At 40.4% G+C, this 24333-nt stretch overlaps 1 protein-coding gene across 1 annotated transcript in view; it reads left to right on the plus strand.

The window, feature by feature from the left end:
* The window catches only part of shisa9a (shisa family member 9a), a 62029-nt gene that overhangs the window by 25003 nt on the left and 12693 nt on the right, over positions 1-24333 (plus strand). The window contains exon 3 of the mRNA XM_063481539.1: positions 18777-18962. Within this exon, the coding sequence (XP_063337609.1) occupies positions 18777-18962 (186 nt within the window). The remainder of the gene's footprint in view (positions 1-18776; positions 18963-24333) is intronic.

Consider the following 24333-nt stretch of genomic DNA (forward strand, 5'->3'; position numbering starts at 1 on the left):
AGACACATTATATCTGTAGATTATGATTTTCAAGCGTTATTTTTTGTCCTGGATGTCTTTACTTTATTTGTCGAGCAAAAGATCAAAGAAACACTTGCTAATAGCACTCTGGGATGGATTAGACTGCGTGCAGTCCTTTTTTTTGTTTGAGTCAAACAATTACTGTCATGCTTTTCTCATCCCACTGCTGCTCGCTGCAGGAAATCTGCCCTGTGAGAGGAAAGCTGCCCTCTCCTCTGCCTTGTCTTCGCAGGCCAAGAAAAGTCCCACACAGCTGTGCTCTGATGCTTAAATGTGCCAGGGATTCAGCCCAAGGGCCAGGTGCAGCAGACTAAAGCTTTTAAACATAAAGCTTCTCTTTAGCAGAGCCAGTGGAACAGACTTTGGGTCAGAGACCGCAGGAGGAGGGGGGTTGAAATTTCAGAGGTTACACTTAATTAAACATTGTCAGCTTGCAAAACCTCGGTTCCTTTCTGTTTGCAGGATTAAGTGTTAAGGTGAGGAAAGTATCACGAATCAGCAACCGGGCTAACAACAATTAATATGTCTAGATTAAGGCCTTCATGATTGCAAAAGCTTTAACACAGATCTTACTGCCGTTATTCTCGGTGTTTTAGAGGCTTTTCTTTCTGTTTTGAATATATTCTAGTGATGTGTTTTCCTGTCTAATTTGACAATAAGGGCAATTAAACCTTAGTGAAAACCAAAGACCTCACCATAGCACAGATGGATGTGTTTTTTGTCAGACCTTCCTTGCCTCCATAATGTCAGCTTTTCTCAAAGTTTCACAGATTGTACTGTTTAGGTTTCAGAGAGAATTTAAGGTCAGGTTTCCTATGTGTGGGGATCAAGATGTGTAGTGAAATATTAGTGGTGGAAAGACGTAGATTTGTTTTATAGCTGCATATGTATTTGCAGGAGTTTTCCTTCTAGACAGTGGGTTGAAATGTTTCTGGTAACCACTTTACTAAAACCTTGCCTTTTTTCAGGACAACAAGTTGACAGTGAAACTATATTAATCACACAGAATCAAGTTCTTTTCAAAATTTTGAGAAATAGCTCACAACATAGATCTAATGTTCGTTTTAAACACAGCGGTCCTTACCTTTGAAAATAATCTCTCCTCTTCCTATCCTGTCCTGTATTTCTTACATTTTTATCCATCTCTGAGTGTCGGACATTAATCTTTTTTTCTATTCCTGGGAAATACAGCAACTTTACATTAGCTAGCAGACACATTCTATGACAATGAGTTTGTTTGGCTGATCATATTTGTTGAGCTATTTAAAAAGTTAGATTTGAAATTACCTGCTACTTAAAAAAGCAAAAAACCCTGCTCACTTTGTTTATGCTCACTTCTCTTCTGGCTAGCTAGATGCTGAAATACCGCAGACACAACTTTATTACATGTGCACGGTGAACGTGGGAAGTGTTGAAGGTGTAAATGAGCCACAAGATGTCATTATTTTCTTATTACTGAGCAAGTATTTCCGTGCCATCAGTTACAGTGAGTGGTTTTGCAGTTTGAACTTGGATGGATGACTCAGCTACTGAAGCTCAAATCTACCTACAGGTACAAATAAACTAACCTGAATCTGAATTCATCCAAAAACAAACAAATATAAAATCCAGAGAACTTAACCTCTTAAGCCCCAACACCCCCTGATACAGGGGCAAAAGGCAGGAGATCAGTTAGGCTTGGGGCTTATTAAAAAGTCTCAGTTTGGCTGGCAGATTATTGCACCCTACAGTAATCAACTTTCATGTATATTTTTCCTTTTCTTTAATTGTACATGTTAGCTAACATATTGAAAAATATCATATATACCAACAATGTCATTCAGGAGTTAGTCTTTCCTTTGACTTTAACAAATGTACAAGCATCACACGGCATGCAGAAAAAAAATCAGGCGCTCTTTTAAATTGAAATAGTGTGGTTGCACAGCAACAGTAAATTTGTAAACAACTGAATAGTGGTAAATAAATGTTTTCTATTCTTCGACGCACAGCCGTTACAAATACATTCCAGGGTCACGTGGTCGATGTGTTTGCATTAAAGCAGCTCTTCTTTAGATGAATCCTGTAATCCCAGCTACCTGGATTCATTCATTGAAGGTTGCCCCCACCTCCTAGACCCCATGCAACCACCTCGGTCCTTCAGTGTCACACTAGAGATTTTGCTCCAGCATAAGAAAAAATGGATTCTCCTTCAGCTGCCTCAGAAACATATCCTGAAAATCTATGCTCATACTGTATTGTTATTGTCAGACTGCAAATATCAAGCTGTGCATGCAAAGGTACTTGTAAGAATCTATTGATACCAATTTCATTATCTGTTCTTCCTATAGCACCATTGATTTCCCTACTGATTCCTGATTGCCTTTCTCTGTATGGATTGTGGCCGCCTCATGCTTATTAGCCTTACTTAGTAAATCTGGCTCTTTAGTCTCAAGAGAACCCTGATGGCATCAGGGTTATTTTTTCCAAACTTTGGAAAGTCAAAGCCTGAATCTTACTCCTTATGACAAGCGAACTGAACTTCATGTGTAAAAATCAATGAACTGCCCTTTAATTCTGCTGTAACCAAAGGCTCCGCAGTACAATACTGCACACTGGGCTTTTGCTACAATTATAAAACTCATCCCAGCTAAATATCACATTCCTTCAGTTTAATCGCATATCTTTTAATTTACTTTTGTCAACATAAATACCACAGCTACTTGACAGATCCTTCCGAGCAACTGTTGGAAAGCAGTGTCCTGTCTGTCTCTCTCTCGGTGGGTTCTGGGTCGGCACTGCTGACATGTTGTCGGAGTGTCAGCCCCCCATGGAGACGCACATCATTATCATCACCATCTTCCATTGCCTCCCTCCCGATCTGTCTGACTCTGTCTTGCTTTGTCTCTAACAGCATGTTGCCCTCAGTTGATAGAGCGGCAGCCCCACTGCTGACTCATAACACCGCATGAGGGGGGTGAACGGTATGGCCCCAGTAAGTCAAGGTGGCACTGCCAATCAGGAAGGCAAGAAAGACTCAGAGTGCTTGAAAAAGGAGACTCAGGGGGGAAGAAAAGAAAGAAGTTAGAAGAAGTCAAACACGAAGGACACAAGAAGTTTTTAAAGGCTGACCTCTATTTGGCAAAAACATCAGAAAGAATCAGGGAAGATTTAGAAATGGAACACCTTTCAGTGAAAGACAGAAAATCATCGAGAAAACAAAAGATGTCATTGTGGATGCTCCATTTCCTTGAGTGGTGCTCCGTCATCATGATGAATAAGGGCTGCCTTTTGTCAATCATGTGCTTTAGTGGAGCAGGTATTTATTCCTTTGTTTACAACAAGAGCCAGTCTCCCTCTCTCCGTCTGTGGCCTGGTGACTGATGAGCCCTGTCACAGGGAGGAACACCCAGCCTGGAGCCACAGAAGATGACTGCCCGAGGCTCGTGTGACAAAAACCTGAACTCTAACAAAAAAACAAGTAAAAAATGTTTTTTCTTTGATAGCCTTTCAGGAGGTGAGGAACCATGTGGGAAAAAAATGACAGACTGTTTTCGGGTTAAATTTGTTTGAGCTGTTAGCACTAAATTGATTGTTTGAATCCACCACACCAATATTTTTCCCCTCTGATTTCACAGCTCAAGGTCTGTATGCCTCATCATACAGAATTTATTGACACTCAATTCAATTCAATATTATTTATATAGCACCACAACAACAGTCACCTCAAGGTGCTGTATACTGTAAGGTAAAGATGCTATAATAATACAGAGAAAATGCCAAAACGCAGACAATCCCGTGTGAGCAAGCACATAGTGACAGTAGGCAGGAAAAACTCCCTTTTAACAGGAAGAAACCTCCTGCACGACCAGGCTCAGGGAGTGACAGCCCTCTGCAATGACCGATTGGGGGTGAGGGGAGGGAGACGGGGCAAAAGGCAAACTGTGGAAGAGACCAAGAGATCCAAAGTGGTGTATAGTGTATGATGGTGTGAAGAAACACTCACTGCATCATGAGAAGTACCCAGCAGACCAGGCCTGTTGCAGTGTTAGTAAGGGAGGGTTCAGAGTCACTTGATCCTGCCCTGATAATAAGCTTTATAGAAAAAGAAAGTTTTAAGCCTAATCTTGAAAGTAGAGAGGGTGTCTGCATCATGAATCCAAACTGGGAGCTGGTTCCACAAATAAAGGGACAGAAAGCTGAAGGCTCTGCCTCCCAATTTACTATTAAATACCTCAGGAACCACAAGTAAGCCAGCAAGGGGGGGGGGGGGGGGGGGGGATAGCAGAGATCAGGTCAGGAAACACAGAGGCCAGCAATTGTTGTGCCACTAAAACTTAAGCATGCATGACCATGACTGAATGACTGCAACATGACATTAGGACCAACAGTTGTTTCGGGGGAAATACCACACCGGAAGATCCTACTGGGGTTGCCTGTCATACTAATTAAAGCTTATTAAACTGTAACTGTCTACACAAAGCTAATGTACTGTTTGAGTTCTTGCTGATATGAAATTGCAGTTATTAGGCAGTACTCTGCAGCTTCTTTATATTCCAAACAATTTTTTTTCCCTTTTGTTTTCGACCCGGTGTTCTCCCAGACATCTGTCAGCACCCAGCGGTTGCAGAGGCCTTATGGTTTCAAGCGTCTGATAAGCTGATCTTTTTAATCTGGATGTGTTATTTTGCATTTCATTTGCTCACTTTCATCCAAAGTAGACGTCACGAGTCCCATTTCTTTAAGTATGCAGTGAAGTCTGTGGCGGTAACATGCCGCATCTGCCTGAATGCGGAGTGAAAATGTCTCACGGGACAGCGATGGCCATTATTTGAATTGCTGGATAATCTGTGTGGGATTAGCTCCCGCACAGATAACCTTTAAAACACAACTCAAGTGGACTGAGATAAGCAGCTATCAGAGTGACATCTTACTATAGATTCAGTGACTTTCTGTAACAATGTCCTGTGAGACTGCAGTCGATGCATTGTGCTTTGACAAGACAAGACAATACAATAGGCAGACAGTGGTTGAATCTTACTGCAAATGTTCCACCAACAGAAGAGAGGCAGAGAGAAAAGGAACAATAGAAATCGATAGCTCTTCAAAATAAGGGAGGTATGACGGAAAGCTCTAATCATAAAAGGGTGCAGGGGAAGTCATTGTGCTTTCAAAGGCTCAGGGAGGAACAATTAGGGTAGATAAGCTATTCCCTCTGCTATCATTTCCCTCCACCATTTCCCATGACAGACTTTTTAATAATAGTGTTTCTCTGCATCACACTCTTATCTGTTTAATGGTCAGTTCTCACGGGAATTACTCAGAGGTATGTGCTCAGCTTCGGAATTGGAGTCGGCTTGCATATTTCTCTGGATCTCATAAGGATTTCATGACGGCACCTCTCTCCGTCGTGCTCCCTTCCTGAGCTCTCGCTCACCATCTCTTCCTAAATAGCAGTGCTCTAATGAGCAAAGACAAAGCTAGCAGCATATGGTGATGATAATGAGATGAACAATGTTTGGAAAACAAGGCCATATATAAGGCTGAGGGGTCTGACACGTTGCTCGACAGAGTGTTGTGCACTGAATTTTGTACAGCAGCCTTCAGGCAAAGCTACATGATATATATTATTCATGACAATGCACGCCCAAGTCCTAAAGGCAATGTTTCTGGGCAAATGAATGACTGCTGATGCAGTGACATGCTTTTACTGTAACATTCTTTTATCGTGTTGCAACAGGAGTTTTCACAGTCCTGAAGTCTGAAAAGTGGAGGTTCTGAAATCTCAAGTAACCCTTGGTCAGTGCAACCAGACAAGTTCCAGATATGTTTATTTGAAAAGAGTTTAAGCTGAATTGAATCTTTAAAATATTTAGCAATTTAACATTGCAATAAACTACTATTAGTTCATGTTTATGAACCAATAGTAGTTTATTGCACAGTCATCTTGCATTTAGGAACTACAACCACTCATTGTACCACTCATCCACCAGCCAGGAAGTAGCATTGGATTGTAAGCACTGATGTGCATAAGTGTGTAAAAGTGTCCTACGCTCTGCTGGCTAAACAACTGCACAGTTCCAGACCTCGTCTAGCATTAACATCAGCACAAAAACCATGCACCGTGAGCTTCATGGCATGGGTTTTTGTGTAACTGTTTACAGTCTTTCTATGTATACCTTTCCTACTCTATAATTACCCCTGAAATACCTGTAGCTTTTACTACTTACTCCTTGACTTTTGAAACACCTCTAAAAACTGTGTGCTGTTTGCTTGGCTCTGGCAGCGGTGCAAAGTCTAAGCATCAGTGTCAAAATAGTTTCTTTCTGTGAGCTTTCTGGCCCTTACACATCAAACTCGCCTCCCCACTGCTGACAGCACCAGCAGGTAGCAAGACCCATGGAGCCTCGGACATCTGTTCTTCTCTAGCTGTCTGACTCTTCTAGCGAACTTTAATGTTTATGCGGTATTATCGCGAGCATCTGATGGTTTTCCTCCCCCCGTGGCCACCAATCACGCGGGCCTGACCCATTCACCTCAGGGCGTAAAAACTTCCCTCGCTCGAGCCCTCACCTTACCGCCCGCCATTCAAAAGGGGGGATTTTACAGCCGGCTTCCAGTGAAATTCCCATGAGCTCAGCAGTCGTATAGAGAGGCCCCTGCTTGCTCTGTGATCCTCGCTGTCCTCCATGCTGCAGGCGAGAGATACGGGCCCGGAGGGATGAGGTCAAGACAGATGCAGCTTCTTATGCGCTGTAAACAGACAGCAGGGCGAATAAAGCGGAAGCTCTCGCAGTCTCACACATAACCTGCTTACCATTTTCAGTGTGACTAAATATGCATATGCAGAGAAACACAGAGGACCCCACACACACTCTCTCACTTAAATGCGAGGATGTGTGTGCACGCTCCGCGTGGATGATCTCTGACAAGGCAAGAACTCCTAACAAATGATAAAGTAGACTTTTCTTTTTTTCCCAGTTTATAGGGAAGCGTATGGCACAATTTTCACATCATCCTTATGTCACATGTTAGATCAATCCAAATATCCATAGTATCGATACCAATGCCAGTACTGGCATCGGATCAGTGCTGTTCTGATTGGAGCGATAAGTTCAGTGTGTCACCCAATTAATTGTGTAAAATCTTTTTTTTTTTTCAAACATGCATTTGCAAAAATAGTGTTGACTGTCACATCTATTTTATTTATAACCTATAGCATGTTTAAACAAAAGTGGACCCAAAGTGCTTTACAGAGGCACATTTACATTCAGGTCTCCAAAACACATAGTTTCAAAATACAGGAAAAGCTAAAAGGAGTTATTTATAATTTATATTAATTATTGTGGAAAGTTACAAATCACAGTGATTTTGTGGTAAATAAAATGTGTTTAGAATTTGCAAATTCATCATGATTCATCTCACAAATGATGACACCCTGCTCTCCTGACATAAATGCCCTTTATAGTTTATATAAGTATCGATATCAGCAATACTGGCTTTGTATTTACTTGGTAATTTGTAGAATGGAACAGCACTACGTCTCAGTTTCACAAAACAATACAGGCAGCAGCAGCTTTGGATAACTGCAAATGTCTCATCTTTCATTTTCAGGCTCTATTTACACAGGTTTTTCATTGTCAGTGTAGACTTTTTCTGTCAACATTGAAAGTGCTTTATCCTGCCATGAATCATAAAATTGACTGTTTGCCAAACCGGAGCATGTCTTTCAATAAAACCTGTGCTTTTTTAAAATTTATTTATTTATTGTGACTGTGCCTTACAAAGCTACTAGCATGTGACCTAGAACAAACTCATAGGAGGCAAACAAGACACGTGAAGAATCAGCAGAGAGAGAGATGAACAGACAGACCAACAGAGCAGCAGGCAGCACAACATAGGTTGCATAACAATGACTTTTTTTCTTTTTTTTCAGTACTGTACAGCCGGCCTGCCTGTTGATATGTGGGCGCGGGTGACTGCGGGACAATGCGAACTCGGCGTGTGCTGGAGAGCAAATACTACGCGAGAGAATGTTGTTGCCATGACAAGAGATAGAGAGAGAGAAAGAGGGGCAAGTGAGAGATGGAGAAAGATGAGTAACGACAGAGAAGCAGAGGCTCCAGCCGAAGCAAAGAAGAGGGTTTATCCACTTGCAGAGCGAGGAGAAAGAGGGAATAATAGATGAGTCAGCTGCTTACACTTTTTTTTTAGTGCCGAATCAAACAGGCGGTGAAATTACACTGTACAGCCAGTAGCAATGGAGCCAGGCCAAGCATGAGATAGATAGAAACACTCCTACATACATGTGCTCTGGCTCTTTATTGATATCCGTGCCTGTCTTTATCATTTTTTTAAACCCTTCCTTTCCCCTGCGCACGCACAGCTGTACAGCACACATCAAGGGACGCAACCCGATGTGTCTGCTCTTATTTCCCCTCCTTCAATGTGTAGAAGAAAAGAATACATTCTCGTCTGGGAAAGCTCAGATACCGTTTGCGCCCCGGGAGGATTGCCTCACAGCTCCATGCTGGATGTCTGGCTTCCTGCGAGGGAGAGAGAGAAAGAGAGGGAGAGAAGGCAGCTTTGAAATCGCCGTGCGCGCTCACGTCGTGCACTGCTGACTGCACTGTCTGTTACCTGGTGGTCATAAGCTCATCATCATCATCCACATGCTGTCTCATCAGCGCAGTCACACTCAGTGTAATCCTGACAGCCCCTGCGCCTTCGCCCTGCAGTGTAAATTCATGTAAATGTCAACTTCTTTAATGCCAAAATGAAAGGCTCAAATGGTGGCATACATTTCAAACCAAACGCAACAGCTCCCCCCCCCGCAAGCGCTTAAGCGGGCCCTCTGTGACACCTTCGTGTAAATAAAATCCCTTTCTGACTGTCAGTGATTGATGTGACGTAAGAATGATTCAACATTAAGCTAATTTACAGACAGACCTTGTTACAGTAGATTTGCAAGAAGCCATAGTGTTTGTGGGGAGAGAAAAACACCAGACCGGAAGCAATAAATATTTTATATTGGTCTGTAATCTTGCACAGTCAGACATCCATCTTGTCAAACTCGCAGAGGTCTGAGGAGAGTCGTGAAAACTGACCTATACAACAACTGGCTGTGATATGGAACACCTGCCGTTGGAAACAATGCAGGCTACCTGTTGGATTCAATTATGAGTCGGCGCTGTGGGCTTCCTGCATCAACAGCTCTTTCAAAAGAATTTCTGCACTTTCCCTCAAAATTGGCACAACATCGACTGAACACAGCTTGCAGCAAACTTTTTCAGCCCCCTGCGCTAATCCCACCAAGTCCTCCAGCAGGATCATATTGGATTTTTTTTTGTTTCTTACCCGTGTTTCTTACATTCATGTATTTTCAGTTCAAAAGGGGGAAAAGGAGATAGGTGGAGTGGAGAAGGCATTGACTTACCTTACTTTAATCCTGGAAGCTTGTGTTGACCTATCTCCCGGGAACAGTTATTTTTTATTTATTTATTTTAAAGTTTTCCGTCTAACATGCTGCTTACTTATTTCTCACTTGCTTTTAGGTGAGATTAAGACTGTATATGGAAGATGGATGTAGCAACAGTGACATCATCCAGTCTTCTGGGTGGGGCCATGTTTGTTGTGGTTCTTTTGGTTTTGTTTTTGTTTTTTTAACTACAGGGTAGGGTGCTAGGTCATCTGTAAACACTAGTAAGCTTAGTTAGCAAGTTGGAAACGTAAAATAATAATACACTGCATACCACAGATATATCCTAATAAGTGTTGGCCAAATTAAATACTAACTAATAACTATTAAGTTGTATTTATTCTACAAATGCGAAGCACAAATCAAACATAATGACAGATTGATTGTATTATTATTATTATTATTATTAAATATGCTTCAACAAGCACCAACACCACAAACATGGTAGAGAGTTTCAGTTTAGTGACTTACACAGACCTAACTTATCCAAATGGGCGAGTAAAGTTGTTACAAAAGGAGAAATTTGCTATAGAGACCACCTTAGATTAAGCTAACCTCAAGGCCACTTGAAGCTAGCTTTTTTGCGGCACTTTGGTGCTGAAGGTTGCTGCTTGAATATAGGTTTCAAAAAATACTTGCTTAGGGCTAAGAAAAGCTCTTGGTCTTAGCATTGTTTTCAATAAATATGATTAATTATTGCTAAATAACAAAAAAGTGCTAGATATCTCTTCTACTCTGACCCCCAAAGTGTAACTAAATTCATCTTCATGTACGCTGGCAGAAATCATGCCTTTATCTATGCTTATAAAAAGGGGCGTTTGAAGGAAAACACAAGCATAAAATATTCAAAAATTTAATTTAAAAAAGGTCACAAGCACAGCAGCAAATACTTTACATGATTCATGGCTCCAGTGTATGCTTTCATTCCACATATGATTTTTTTAGACAGCGTTTTAGAGAAAGATATATTTCACTAACCTTTTCTTTTCCTCACACACAAAGGGTAGTAGCACATGCCAGCAGCAAAGCATTTCTGTGTTCTTTTGGTCAATAACGAGCCACCTACAACAGATCACCAGTGAAATGAATAGAGAAGCATATGTTTTCTGTTATTGCTACTAGAGTAAAAGCTCCGGGAGAGGATTACATCCCCATACAGGATTATGTCCAAAGTCAACAATAAATACTTTCATTAGCATCCAAATTGGCTACTTCAGACACCACAGAGGGTTTTTAGTTATTTATTTATTTACATCATGACAGTGGGAAGACTTGCCAATTGTACAATAATTCATTTCCCAGTGTAAAAGTAAAAGGTAGGTTCGAGACTAAATCGCAGTCTGCTATTTTAGTCCAAATAAAAAGACCTACTTTTAAAAGTAAAATGTAGTTAAAATGTAACCATTTAAAGCAGGGGTGCCCAATCCCAGTCCTCGAGAGCTACCGTCCTGCAGCTTTTAGATGGATCCTTGTTCCGACACACCTGAATCAAATGAATGGCTTGTTATCAGGCATTTGCCAAACTTGATGGCATGCTGAAGAGGCAATCAAACCATTTGATTCAGCTGTGTTGGAGTAGGGATGCATCTAAAAGCTGCAGGACAGTAGCTCTCGAGGACTGGGATTGGGCACCCCTGATTTAAAGCATAAAAAGCCCTCTCGAATCTTCCATTTTCACTGTATAAATTGGTCAAATAACGGGCTGTTAACTCATTAAAAGGTCATTGATTGTGGTTGCAGTTTATTCAGCATGTCCTCTGCATTTCCTACTAATTGCACTCAAACTGCAGATTTTGCAATCAACTGTGACCACGTCTGCTACATGCACATGCTATTTACCAGGTTACCCCCTTGATAAAATGGGTATAAAATAGTTTTCTTCCACTGGCACCACCATCATTCTAATCTTTCTGCTCATAGATAAACATACTTTTTCTCCTGGCCTTTTTCGTAATCTCTAATATCCTCTATTTGTGCTTCCAGCTTGAGGGAACTTTAACATCAATTTTTCATATATCTATCTTTTTCAAGACTCACTGAATTTTCCAAAGAGTTGTGAGTCGATTCAGTAAAAATACTGCAAGATTCTTTTCCTAATTTACACTATTGATTCCCAACTGCATCTGATTTATTCTCATTTCTTTGTATGTTTTGGTTGCTGTAGCATTTGGTAAATCTCTGAGCAGCAGGGGAGAGGAAAGAAAACTGGCTGTCACTGGTAGTAAAAGTCTGTCGTGACCTCTGAGAATCAGTTTGCTTTGGATCAGCTTGGTGAAGCACTGTGACCACACCACCAGACTCCCACTGCATCCCCTTTTATCATCCTGACAGACATCCTGGTGACAGCTGTCAGTCATCCTGGTGAATGGGCTCACGGTGTGATGTCACCTGGGTGCCTTGTTTGTTTCTGAAGTTCATGTGTGTGTTCTTTTTCACTAAGATCATAAAGATGAGAGGGCTTGATTGTGATGCATGCTGGTTCACAGTAAACTAGGGGAGAATAATAATGGGATCTATCATAGCAGCACTGTATAATAGATAGATGTTTATTTATTCATTTTCTTGAATGAGGCAAGGTTGCTCCCTATAAAGGCAGACATTTTCTTGTAAGTAAACAGTCATAATGATGAAATCCTGATGCAAGTTTCCATCCCTGAGCCTGGTTTGGAGACAGGTTTAATTTCTCATAAAAGACTTTATGGGATGGCAGTGGAAATGCTAGAGAATCATCCTGTTTTAAAGAGCTCTGTCAAGTTAATCCTGCTGTCACTCCTTTAGTTTGTACACAGCAAATAGGAACTATTAATAATTACTTCTGCAAGCGTCAGTTCCCAAATTATTAAAAAAGATATGGTGAATGATGCTGTTGTTGCTGCCACATTTCAATTGAAAGTAACAACAATTAATCATATGTGCAGTCATGCCAACTCACGATAAGACCTGTTCCTTCCTTGGATTAACCCCACAAACGGCGATAGGGAGATTAATTAATGCTAGTATTATCCCAATTTCATCTCAGACTCCCAGGTTACTTGCGGTTGCTAGAATTTCCAAAAGTAAAATGGGAGGCTGCGGAACCAACTCCCAGTTAGGTATGAAGAGAGAGACACCCACTCTTACTTTTAAGCTCAAACTTAAAATTTACATTTTGATGAAGCTTGTAGTTAAGGCTGGATCACGTGATTGTGAATCATCCCTTAAAGCTTTTTATACCCACCACATGATGCTTTGTGAATGGTACCGTGACATTAAAGTGACTTCACCATGCCTGCCGGTGTTTCTCAGCTGTGCGCCTCTCAATTTTTGTCACCTGGCTTGAGCTGAGATGAAGACACTAGTAATAGTTTACCACCACTTTAAGGATATATCAGTAAAGAAGCTCAGAGATACACAGATTATACAGAGGAAGATGTTTGAACACTTTGAAAAGATGTCAAAGCTTTATTTCCGGCTTCGACTTCTTCACTTCCTATAACAGTGCAACACCTACTGTTCAGGAGAATACTTCAGCAGCTACCTGAGCCATAACAGCGAGCATGAATGGATGTGCATTAGGGCTGGGCCATATCATACCGTTCACGGTAATACCGGTATAATGTTGGGCAACGATAAGAAAATGAAATATCGCGATAGAATATGGGTAAAACTCGCATGCACAGTGCCTTTGTTTTCATACGCACATGGCGGAAAAAGCATGGCGGCGACAGAGAATGAGAAGGGCGAAAGCGGATCGTTAAATGAAACTGATGAACTAGAATTGGTTTGTAAAAATGCTGCAACTTTAGTGGTGTGGAACTGGTTTGGCTTTCGTCCGTCAGATACACAGCAAAGCACTATTTTTGGTAGAGCGTGCTAGCGGGCTGTCGTTATTACCGTGTTTTTTGGAAAATACGGCACACTTAAAATCAATCCTTTGATTTTTCTGAAAATCGACAGTGCCCATTATAATCCCGTGTGCCTTATGTATGAATTCTGGTTGTGTTTACAGACCCTCGAAATGATTTTATGTGGTACACGGTGCTCGAAAATCTGTCAAATGTTTTAGTATGACTTTGCTAAGCTACGAACCCGCACGACTTGATGGATTGTCGGAGCATTACGGCTATCGTAGGCAGGAGCCTCGCGGAGTGATACGTACTGTGCTTCAACATAATATTACCGTATTGTGTGTGTATAACCTCTTTTTAAGTTTTGTGGATATTATAAATGGTTATGCTGAGGATATGTCGGCCAATTTCCACTGGAAATGCCTTTTGGTTAAACTGTCAGCAAAGAATTTGCATTTGCACTGTTAAATTTTTATATAACTTTAATGCACATAAAAAAACAGCTACTTGTTTAAGTGAAAATACATTGATAGGGTTTTATTTGCACTAATAAAGTTGTGGAGTTGTAAAGTATTTTGTCTAGTGTCAATTATATCATCAGTTATATCGTTATCGCAAATTTTCAAATGTATATCGTGATAGATATTTTTGGTCAAATCGCCCTGCTCTAATGTGCATGTGTGATGACGTTACTGGCAGCATGTGAAGCAACCAATGCTGCAGATATACTGGGGCCATAAGTTATGCCACGGCATTTTCCATGATGCACTGAGCACTTCAGAGAGAGCCACTACTGAATGTCTGCTCTCTCCCTTACTTTGTGTTTTGTCCTGCGTGCTCTGAATTTTCATCCTTTCTCCTCATCCTCCAGCCGGTTGTGGCAGATGGCTGCACCTCCCTGTTCTGGTTCCTGTTAAAAGGGAGTTCTTCTTCCACACTGTTGCCAAGTGCTTGCTTATAGGGGATTGTCTGAGGGTTCGGGTTCTCTCTGTAATATTTTATCTTGAGGCAGATGTTGTTAAATGGCAGCATATATAAATAAAAATTAAATTTGAGTAAACCAAAGCATTTACATACAATCACAATTTTAGAAGTGCATGACTGTCATTTGCATGACTGTTTCATGGAGCTGAATGAGCTCATGGCAGAGGGGAGGTGCACCTGTGCTTTGATGGGGTATTGAATTTTACAAATGTGCTCCTCAGCTAGACAAAATCCATTATGAAATGAGAAAATTGGTGACCCCAGCCATTTTGGCCTCACATGAAAAATAAAACAGCATACCAGCTTTTATCTTGAGAGAGAGAGAGAGCGCGCTTCGGGATCATAACTCAGTTCTTCGGTGCTGTTTCTTCCTTAGTCATGGTTGTCTCTCTCCTTCTCTTCCTCACAGTTTACCCCTCCCGCCCGCCACAGCCTCGCTTTTTGCAGTGAAAGTCATCTCGCCTTAAGTGAACCCGCATTGCCGAACCCTTACAGTAAATCCCAAAGTATTTAACCGACAAGCGCATCATCGTCATCTGTGTATTTGGCAAGTCCAATAAACTTCTCAGAAAATGACTCAACCTTGCATTTTCCAGGCCGCTGTTATCTATCCAAACTAGGATGTGGGTCCATTTTTCATTTCACACAACACCGTGGGACATTTTATCACATCAAGGAATCTCGTGTCTCAGTCTTTTCTACAAGGCCTCACACTGGCTCTCACTTTGATGCTCTTTTTAATTGTCTCCACTCTCGCCGTACCTTGTCAGTCACAGTGTCTGTTAAGAGTGCGTGCGGTTTGAGCCTGCGCCAGGGCTTAAGTGTTTAATTAGTAAGAAGAGAACTTGCTTCGCCTTGACAATTGAGCTGTGCAGATTTTAAGGACTTTGAGCTCACCCCCATGACTCGAAACCTCGACGACGAGATGAAACAGGGAGAAAATGACTCGAGGAAATCGATGTTGTCGGGCTGAGGCTTCACAGTTTCCCCACCTCAGTTTGCCATCTGTATGAACACCTTTAAGAGGTGCTAAAAGAAAAGCGAGAGGGGGACTTGGGAATATCCATGTTTTCCTTGTCTGTTTGCCCTGTATTTTTTACCTTAATGATTGACTTTTTTTGTCTAGCTTCTTTCAATATTTACAAACCATCCTCATATCTCTGTCAGCATCGTTTGAGACGTTTTCTCTCTTTTCTCCTCACGTATCCTCTCCATTTCCCGCATTTCACTTTTTCCACTCTCTAATTCCTCACTCTTGCTCTCTTGTCTCGTAACGTTTACTTTCCTTCTCAAACTATCAAGTGACAGCATTGGGGCTTTTAAGAGAATGTATTCACTTAGTAAGTATACCTTTGACTTCAGTAACAGGAATTTGCAATTATCTGTCAGGCTCAGTGCAGCGAGAGAACAATTCCCACATTATGTTTTAACATTCGGCTGCAGTTTAAAGTCAGACTGTGCAGCTCTGGTAGAGCAGTTGCCCATTTCTCAACCCACTGCACATCTTCTGAAATCTAATTATCACTTATTTAATTAGAGGAAGACATTACAGTTAGCCAATTCTGCAATACTGTAATTAATATAAGACATCTGCTACTTCCTACACCATAAGCATTAAGCAATAAATAAATAAATAAGGGAAATGCAGTCACATGCTTCTGTGCAATATAGCAATAGCGAGATGACGTGCTAAAAGTTGCCCCAGGATTTATGAAGAGATTAGTGAGTCATACTTAACTGAAAGTAACCGGACAAATTGTTAAATTGAAGCTAATTAAAGGTAATGGATAAATGTTTAATTTGGCCGACTAAATATAAGGGATATGTAGTTGGCTGAAAATAATGGATAAATGGTTGAAATTTTAAACACTTAAAATAATAATATGCAATTGAGCGAATGACTGTAAACATAAGAAAGCCTAAAAGACATCGACATGCAATGACTTTCTCTGTATTCCACACAGTTTACATGCTGGAAAAGAGTAGGATGAAGTTTGCTTATTTGATTCTATGCCCCTTAATACTATTCAGTAATTTACAATCAATGTTCATTGATATACAGTCAGATAATATACATGTATAACTATATACACACATAATACACACAAAAAACAATATAAATAAACCAAAACAACAAAACTACATTTTTACATCAAGCTATAAACCGTGTGATTAACACTCCTCTTAATCCCTGTATTTGTTAAAATAATCTCTTTATATTTGTTTTTTAAACTGACTTTAACTGAGAATTTGTTCTTTCATGAACCTCTTTGAAATCCTCTTATTGTACTTTAAAAGTTTCTTCCCATGTTTTAGGAGATTTACAGAATTTTTCTTCCATTACTTATCTGCATTCACCCTCTGCATTATGGACGGGCCCCAGGGGTCCAGGCTGGTCCATAAAAGTGACTGTGCTACCTCAGCTGGATACAACTGAAGTAATTTGATAACTATAAGTAAAATGAAGTCTAATTAATTTTGTATTGAAAATAGGAACAGCCATGCCCATGTTAAATATTCTGGTAATAATTGTACCAGCTTGACTAAGGAGGACACTGATTTTGGAGCATGTGCATGTCAGACCTTGGGATGTCGTCTGGTCTTTATATAAAATATGTCTCTCAGGAAGTAAAGTAGGTCATCATTAGCTCGTGAGGCTCACTTAAAACTTGAGAAGAACAAATATACTATGCACGTACTGTGGGTTTATTGTTAATACATATAACTGTTCATTATGTAGTTTTAAAGGGTTTTCTAAGTTTGCTGTGTAGACTATAAACATGGTAGCATTAATCTGCCCACCTTTTTTTCCCCTTTGTTTTCTTTCGTAATGAAATAGCAAAGTGAGCTGAGTCTAATACCCCCATGTCAAAGTTTGTCACTTGTCCAGTCCATCTTCTATGACGCAGTCTAGCAAACTGATATAAAGCCCACCTAATGCTTAGTTTAGCACACTCTAACTAACTAACACTGAGCAACTGCTTTGTTTAAATCCAGATGGGGCTCCACAGTCGATATTCCTTAGCTAGACCCACTTATGCTAACTATAACTCTAAAATGTCTGTGTTATAAACAAAGAACAAAAAATGCTGTTCTGTTGGCTGCAAAAGCATCCCATTAAAACTGATGCCTGTTGCTTTCGAAGGACAACGGTTGTGCTGTGATTTCAGCTCATTTACATGTAATAAAATCACTCAGAAATCTAAAAAGAAAAGAATGTCTTACTGATGTGACTCAGGCTGCAGTCACGAAGGCGTAGAGACTGGTTAGCAACCACCTGGTGAGCACCAGTTGGTAAATCTCTGCTGATTTAGAGAATATGCTGAAGTACACATGATCAAATGATTCTGGAGGGTTGGCATTTGAAATATAGTCAAATGATATGAAAATAGAAAAAGCTTTTTTATGATAAAAAAAAAGTCTAAAGACACCAATAAATGCTTGATATATTTCCTTTAAGTAACTTTACACTCACTGAAAAACTTTAAATCCTATAGTCCTATAGTCTTTCAAGCCTATAGTCAAAATCAAGAAATGGTGCTGTAGTAAATGAAAGAAATGTGACTGCACAACTTTTTGGGCTTAAGCTGTAAGAAATATATGTGTAAACTTACAGAGAAAGTAGCTCATTGCCCAGACTGTCTTGTTGTTTTAAAACAGAACATTTTGATAAATTCACAAACACTCTCCTTTTGTTGTTCTTTTTTAATCTTGTGGACCCGTTGTAAAAAAGGAGACATTTATGTAGCAGATAGGGAAAAACAGCAACTTCTCTGTCATTCATTGTTTATCTATTACAGACTTCTTTGAGCTAGCATGAATGGCGATGGGGGAGGTCTTTATCAGGCAAAGCTGCGAAACGTATTAAAATGCATTTTAAAGCCCAAATTTAGACCCTCATTCACATTTTCCAAATCTCTCCAGGGGGCCAGATTTGAACCTGTGCTGGGCCCATTCTGGGCCCTGAGCCTCATGTTTGACACCCTTGTTCAAGACATTGCAATATTAAAGCAGTTCTGAGACAGACAGTTCTGAATCATGATGAGTGAGGCTACATAAAAGACCTCTGAGAGAAGTAGCACAGTCCAACTGGCAGATTTAGACTAATTCATCAGATGTGCAAAGAAAATCTCTGGACTAATAGAGACATTTTTTATTCCAGGAGGAATATTTCAGTTGTAATGGTGACATAAATGTAAGAGCGTGTCATGGAAATTTACTGGTAAAATCCCAAAAGATAGAAAGGTGTGTATATTAGTTGAGAGCAAGGCACAAAATATCTCAGTCAAGAAATCATGTATTAAAATAATAATTTAAAAAAGAAATTAGGTTATGTAAGTAGATTCTGGAAAATGTGAATGAGAGTTCTTCCAGTCAAGCTGCCCTCGGCTTTCACCAATCATTTGACCAGCGAGGGCTCCTCTGGTGCTGGACTGGAGCTTTAAATGTTATTGTAACCTTGTGCTGCTGTCTCATGTCCCTGTTCACAGAGGGTGGCCAGATTAACAACAACGTGGGACCGGCTTCAAACATGGGCCAGCAGCACCCTTACCCTGCCCTCGGCCAGCTGTCTCACGTCTATGAGCAGCAGCAGCAACAGCAACAGCTCCACCAACAGCAGCAGCAGCAACAGCAGAACAAGGATCTCAACAAATACGCCTCTCTGAAGGCTGTAGGTGAGTGACTGCCAAGTTTCTTTTTTTTTTTAGTGGAGGGGGGTTTAGATGAAGGAGAATATTTTTACAGTTTGTGGTAGGCAGTAAGCCTGATGTTGTTCTGTTGGTAACTCTTACGACTATAGCAGTGTGTAGATTAGCAGTGAAACTTAAGGCTGGGGCCTGCTTTGTTAGTGGAGTCATCGTGATTCATCCCAAGTTGGCAGTGAATTTCAAGAAAAAGGAAAACCTAGGCTCCTATAAATGACTTTTACTGAGTGCTTTTTGAGCCCCTGAAACACAAACACAAATAGCAGCAGGTGTTTTTTTTACTCTGGGAAGGCTCTAAACAACAGCAAGCACACATAATTAACAGTGTTTTTTTGACTGCATCGCTAACCTGGATGTGGTGTAAGACATAAACGGCTTATACATAAATATTTTTTCCCCTGCTTACTGGGGATTTATTTAATGGGAAATTTACACCATAGCTACGCCGTAACCTCAAATTTCTTTTGAAATCGTATGCCGTGCACCTCCCTAGAAATGTAACTACACTTCAGGTCAGTCTGCAACTACTGTGACTGATCTGTTCAGTACTGTTAATGCCTTCTGTGCATATCCAGCAACTTTTTCGCCACTGTTTTTGAATTTATCAGTGACAGAATAAGAATCGTCACCTTAGTATAAGGAATAATAATCATAGCATCAATGTAGGGACTGAAAAATATCAGCAAATTCCTGGAGGTAGAATTCCAAAGCTATTACAATGGACAAGAGGAAATGTAGCCTATAGATTTACCAGTTTAAGCAAACGTATTATACAAAAATATCACATAAAAACAGTGGCTCACATCCTCAGTGGTGTTGTGCTAAAAATCGACTTTTGGCACAACACCACCAATGATGTGAGCCACTCACATAGGTACAGTAATGTCATAGGCTCTGCAAAAGTTTAGGACTTAAAGGGGAATAAACATAGTCATCTTCTATTCCACATGTTCCTTGTTGGACTCTACAAGATGGGAACATCCTCACAGTTTAAGTTCCCAGTTCAAAATAATCCTTATTTACCTTTTAGAGGGCTTCGGGCAGCCTCCCCATTGTCTAAAATCAGTTTCCTTCCCCCTCACTTTAAGCTGACCTTCTCCTGATGCTGGCCGTGTTTAATATCAGCATTTTATATTTTACATCACAGTGGATACACTTTAATGCATGCCACCAAATTCAGTGAGTCAGCGGCTGTAGCAGCTGATCTAAAGTTGCCTCATCACCATACGTTCTTTGGCAGTCACATTGCTATTTCATAATCTGAATTCATTCGAGGCCGACACGCAAGTGTTTCCAGCGAGCGTTTGTCAGCTTGTTTATGCTAGACAGGTACTCTGCCTTCACTAGATTCAGAATTCAGCCCACTCACGACAGATACAATCTACAAATGCATCTAGATGTCTGTAAACAGCTACGGGATGCTATTTGTCTGCATTTGCTCCCTTTTATTTGAAAAATGACTGGACAGATCGTGTTTTGTTCTTTTTTTTGAAAAGCCTATCTGTCCAGCATGTCCAGCAGCACAAAGTAAAACTGATTGTGATGACAAATGCATCCTGTATTGTCAGTGGTATTCCCTACACTACTGTGGCCCTGACTCATCTCCAGACATGTTACAGTAATAGATTATCCTGCTTGTTTGTGCTGAGTAATACTTTGTGCCCCTGAAGCAAGAAGAAGACGTGTCATTATTATGGTAGCAGTATATGTAACTGCCAGCGAAATTGACAACAGAGAAAGACTTGAATGAGCAATGAATACAAAACGGTAAATGAACGCATCATTTTTAAGCTTAAAGGATTACACCAATAAAAGCACAGGAGTGAACATAGTGGTTAATGCTGTCATGCCTGAGTCCTGAACTTGGCAACTTTATTGTTTGATGGTCTATTTTTATAATTCCCAGAGAAGTGGCCGAAAATAGACATCAGAGGATGCCTAGATATTTTCAGCACAGCCACAGTTGTGTTTGATTGCAGGAAATTGTTCAGTTATCTAAAACGCCAGCAGAAAACATCTTGGTGTCAGTCTGCGAGAATCCAAGAACAAAGGCATTCTTTCTTAACTCAAAATTTCGTGCCAATATTCAACAAGGAGGAATAAAAATTCATCAGACAAGCCAATTTCCCCTGAACACATCCGTGCACTGCAACCGCAAACTGTGCTGCAGTTTGAGTGCAGCATACAAACCCACTGTTTCTCAAAAAGTTTATTCCTTCGTCTTACTGCACATAAACCCAACAGATGGATGCAACACATGCTCTGGGGATTGTGCGCGGCATTGTGGGAAATGAACGAAATCTCTATCTGTTGGGAAAACAGATGAGGCAGGTTGATGGATAATAGGTACAAGAGAATTCTAGCAATGTTATGGAAATTTATGCTATAAGAATACAAACTGAGAAAACTGTTTTTCAAACTGTTTCCTTGGAAATATTAAAAATAAATGTAAAAAAAACTAAAGACATTTAGCCTGCATCTATATCCTGTAAGTCCAACATTAAGAGATGACCAATACCCAAGCATTTGTGTTGTGAATAGTAAATTTTATTTTGTTTTCTCCATTAAGAATTATTCCTCTTTCAGAGCCTGCTGATCTACTTGAATCTTTAGGGAATGGTCTGCAAAACAGAAAATATCCAGTGAGCAGCAGTTCTCTGGGCTTGTTGATGCTAGAAGTCAGAGGAGAATGGCCAGACTGCTTTGAGCTGATAGCAAGTGTCTGTTGGTGTCACTGTGCTTTGAAACCCATTGTTTCCAACTGTGCAAGAATGGTTTGCTGAACAAAGCACAGCTTTCGCTGTAGTCATTTACCGTGTGACCAATATATATACATATAGTATATGTAAAGCCCATGAGCAGGTGCACAAATTGTGGTCCATTTGCTCAACCTAGTTGTCAGTGCAGCATATATCCTTACTTTTTTAAAGGGGCCATTAGTCCATGGCGCTATAGTGCTGGGCTCACCTTAAATGAGTCATATGGATCTGCCCAGTTCTATCCCCACTACCCGTAGGGTGGGCTATAGAGGTCTAGTACTATGTGGATCAGGCATCGATCAGGGGCAGAGGCCTTGCCAGTTTAATCCCCAGCTGCCAGAACTGGTAGACAAAAGTGGTTCTGATGGGGGGAGTTTCTACAAAAATGTAGCATTTTATGAATTTATTGCAAGTCCAAATCAATTTATGGTTCATTTAAAACACATCCAATTGGCAAATCTAATAAAGGTCTTGCATGGTCTCTACCTTAAAATATAAAGCGCCTTCAGGCAACTGCTGTTTTGATTTGGCGTTAAATATAAATAATGCCACAATATAAATAAAACCGAATTGAATTAAACAGAGGATACACAATATAAGTTACTTTGTGTATCCTCTGCCGCTTTGCCGCTGTAACTACAAATCTACATCCATTTCACATCTGCAAGCTGCTTTGTAACCCACCTTCATCCTAGCCCCCATATTCATGCTGATTCTGATGTAATCAATGCGATACTTGTTGTTATTCCTGCTCTTTTCGGCCGGAGTGTGTCTTAATATTCCTCTGTCTTCTGCAGCTTTTTGTGGTAAACACAGAAATCTTGTCACATATAAACTATTACAGATGTAAAAAGAAAAAAATCATTTTACAAACTGAAAGGTCCTGATTAAGTTTTTTAAAAGTCTTTTTTAAAAAGTATTAAAACTATATGTGCTACATGTTCAGTAAAAGTTCTGGGTTTAAACCTCTCATCAGCCAGGTTTTCTGTGTGGAAGTTGCATGTTTCCCCTATTTGCGCAGGGGTCTCATCCAAATCCTCATGTTTCCTTCCAAATTCCAAAGACATACATATTAGGTTGACTGGTTACTCTGAACAGAGTGCGGGGTGACTATGACCATGAATGGTTGCCTTTTTTGTCCTATTAAGGACTTGGCAACCTGTCCAGGGTGGAGATGGGGTGGCTGTAGCTGAGGAGGTAGAGCAGGTCATCCACTAATCGGAAGACCGGTGCTTCAATCTGATCCAGTCCGCATGGTGAAGTATGCTTGCGCAAAATAATGAACCACAAGTTGGGATGTGAATGCTAGACAGAAACCACTGCATGAATTTGCGTGAATGTTGTATGAAGAGCTTTGAGTTCTCAAGAATAGAAAAGCATTATATAACAACCAGTCCACATTAGCCCATTCACTATATCCCATTCCAGTATATCACGACAGAGAACTTTAACTACAAACAGAAAAGGTTGACACAAACATCAGCGTTCAGTGTCAAACTTGTTGTAGAAGATAGGAGGCAGTTACGCGGTGTTTTATAAGAAACACAATGCAGAACTCAGCAGGATTCTCTGGCTGTTCATCTTTAATGAAAGCACCGATCTGGGTGCATTTTGGATTTGACAGCTTAAGAATTAGCTTTGCAAAATGAAATGTCATCACCCAAAGGCTAATACGACTCCAGCACTAATAAACAAGACTTGCCGACCAGCACACACTGGCACGCTTTGCAAAACTTCCAGCCAGCTCTGTTCAGCCAAAGGAAATAACTCTGCCCACAGTTAGTCGTAATGACATCCGCCAGCAGTTGGGGATCATTTTTCTTCTTTTTTTCTTGGAACAGAAGCAGTTGTTTTCCTGTGATTGAGAGATGATACACTGCTTTACTATACCGTAACTTTTTTTGATTTGAAAGTTGGGGTATGTAATCCTTTTTTATTGTTGGCATGTACAAGAAAACTTCACACTTTTCCTGTTTAGTTTTCCAACTATAACTTCATTGATTTTATGATCTCTATGGTGAATTATTTTTCTAAGGAAGTATTAACTCTCAGCAAGTTGACTTTTTTAATGTACTGACACGGTCTGAAAGCAGTGACAGCCTGTGGGCCATAAAATCAATATGAAAAGCTGCGCAGCGTGACTCTCAAAATGTCTGGAGGTAACGTAAAGTTTCATAATTTAAGTTAATGTGATAAAATGTACAAAACTACTCATGAGGTTCATTGACAATAAGCACTTTTATTTTATTTGGGTTTTTACAAGCCTCTTTTTACTTTTCTTCACCCACACCCTCCTCCAGTACCTTTCTGTAGCCGTCGTACTCTTCCCTCCCACCGCTCCCATTTTCCCATGAACTCCGTTTTCTTCTTTATATCAGTCCCTTTATCAGCCATCTCCTGCCCTCTGCATTTTTATCTCATCTTTGCTTTTTGCTTCTTTTGTCTTTCTTTCCCATTATCTTTTCTTCACCCCGACTCCACCCCACCCTCAATTCATCAAGCTCCATATCGCTCCTTAAAGAACCATTGGGCTGCTAATCTTGATCCTCCTTTACAGGGGCTCATATTTGATTCCATTTCTA

Source organism: Pelmatolapia mariae, linkage group LG8 (assembly GCF_036321145.2).
Source record: "Pelmatolapia mariae isolate MD_Pm_ZW linkage group LG8, Pm_UMD_F_2, whole genome shotgun sequence".
In the NCBI taxonomy this organism is placed as follows: domain Eukaryota; kingdom Metazoa; phylum Chordata; class Actinopteri; order Cichliformes; family Cichlidae; genus Pelmatolapia; species Pelmatolapia mariae.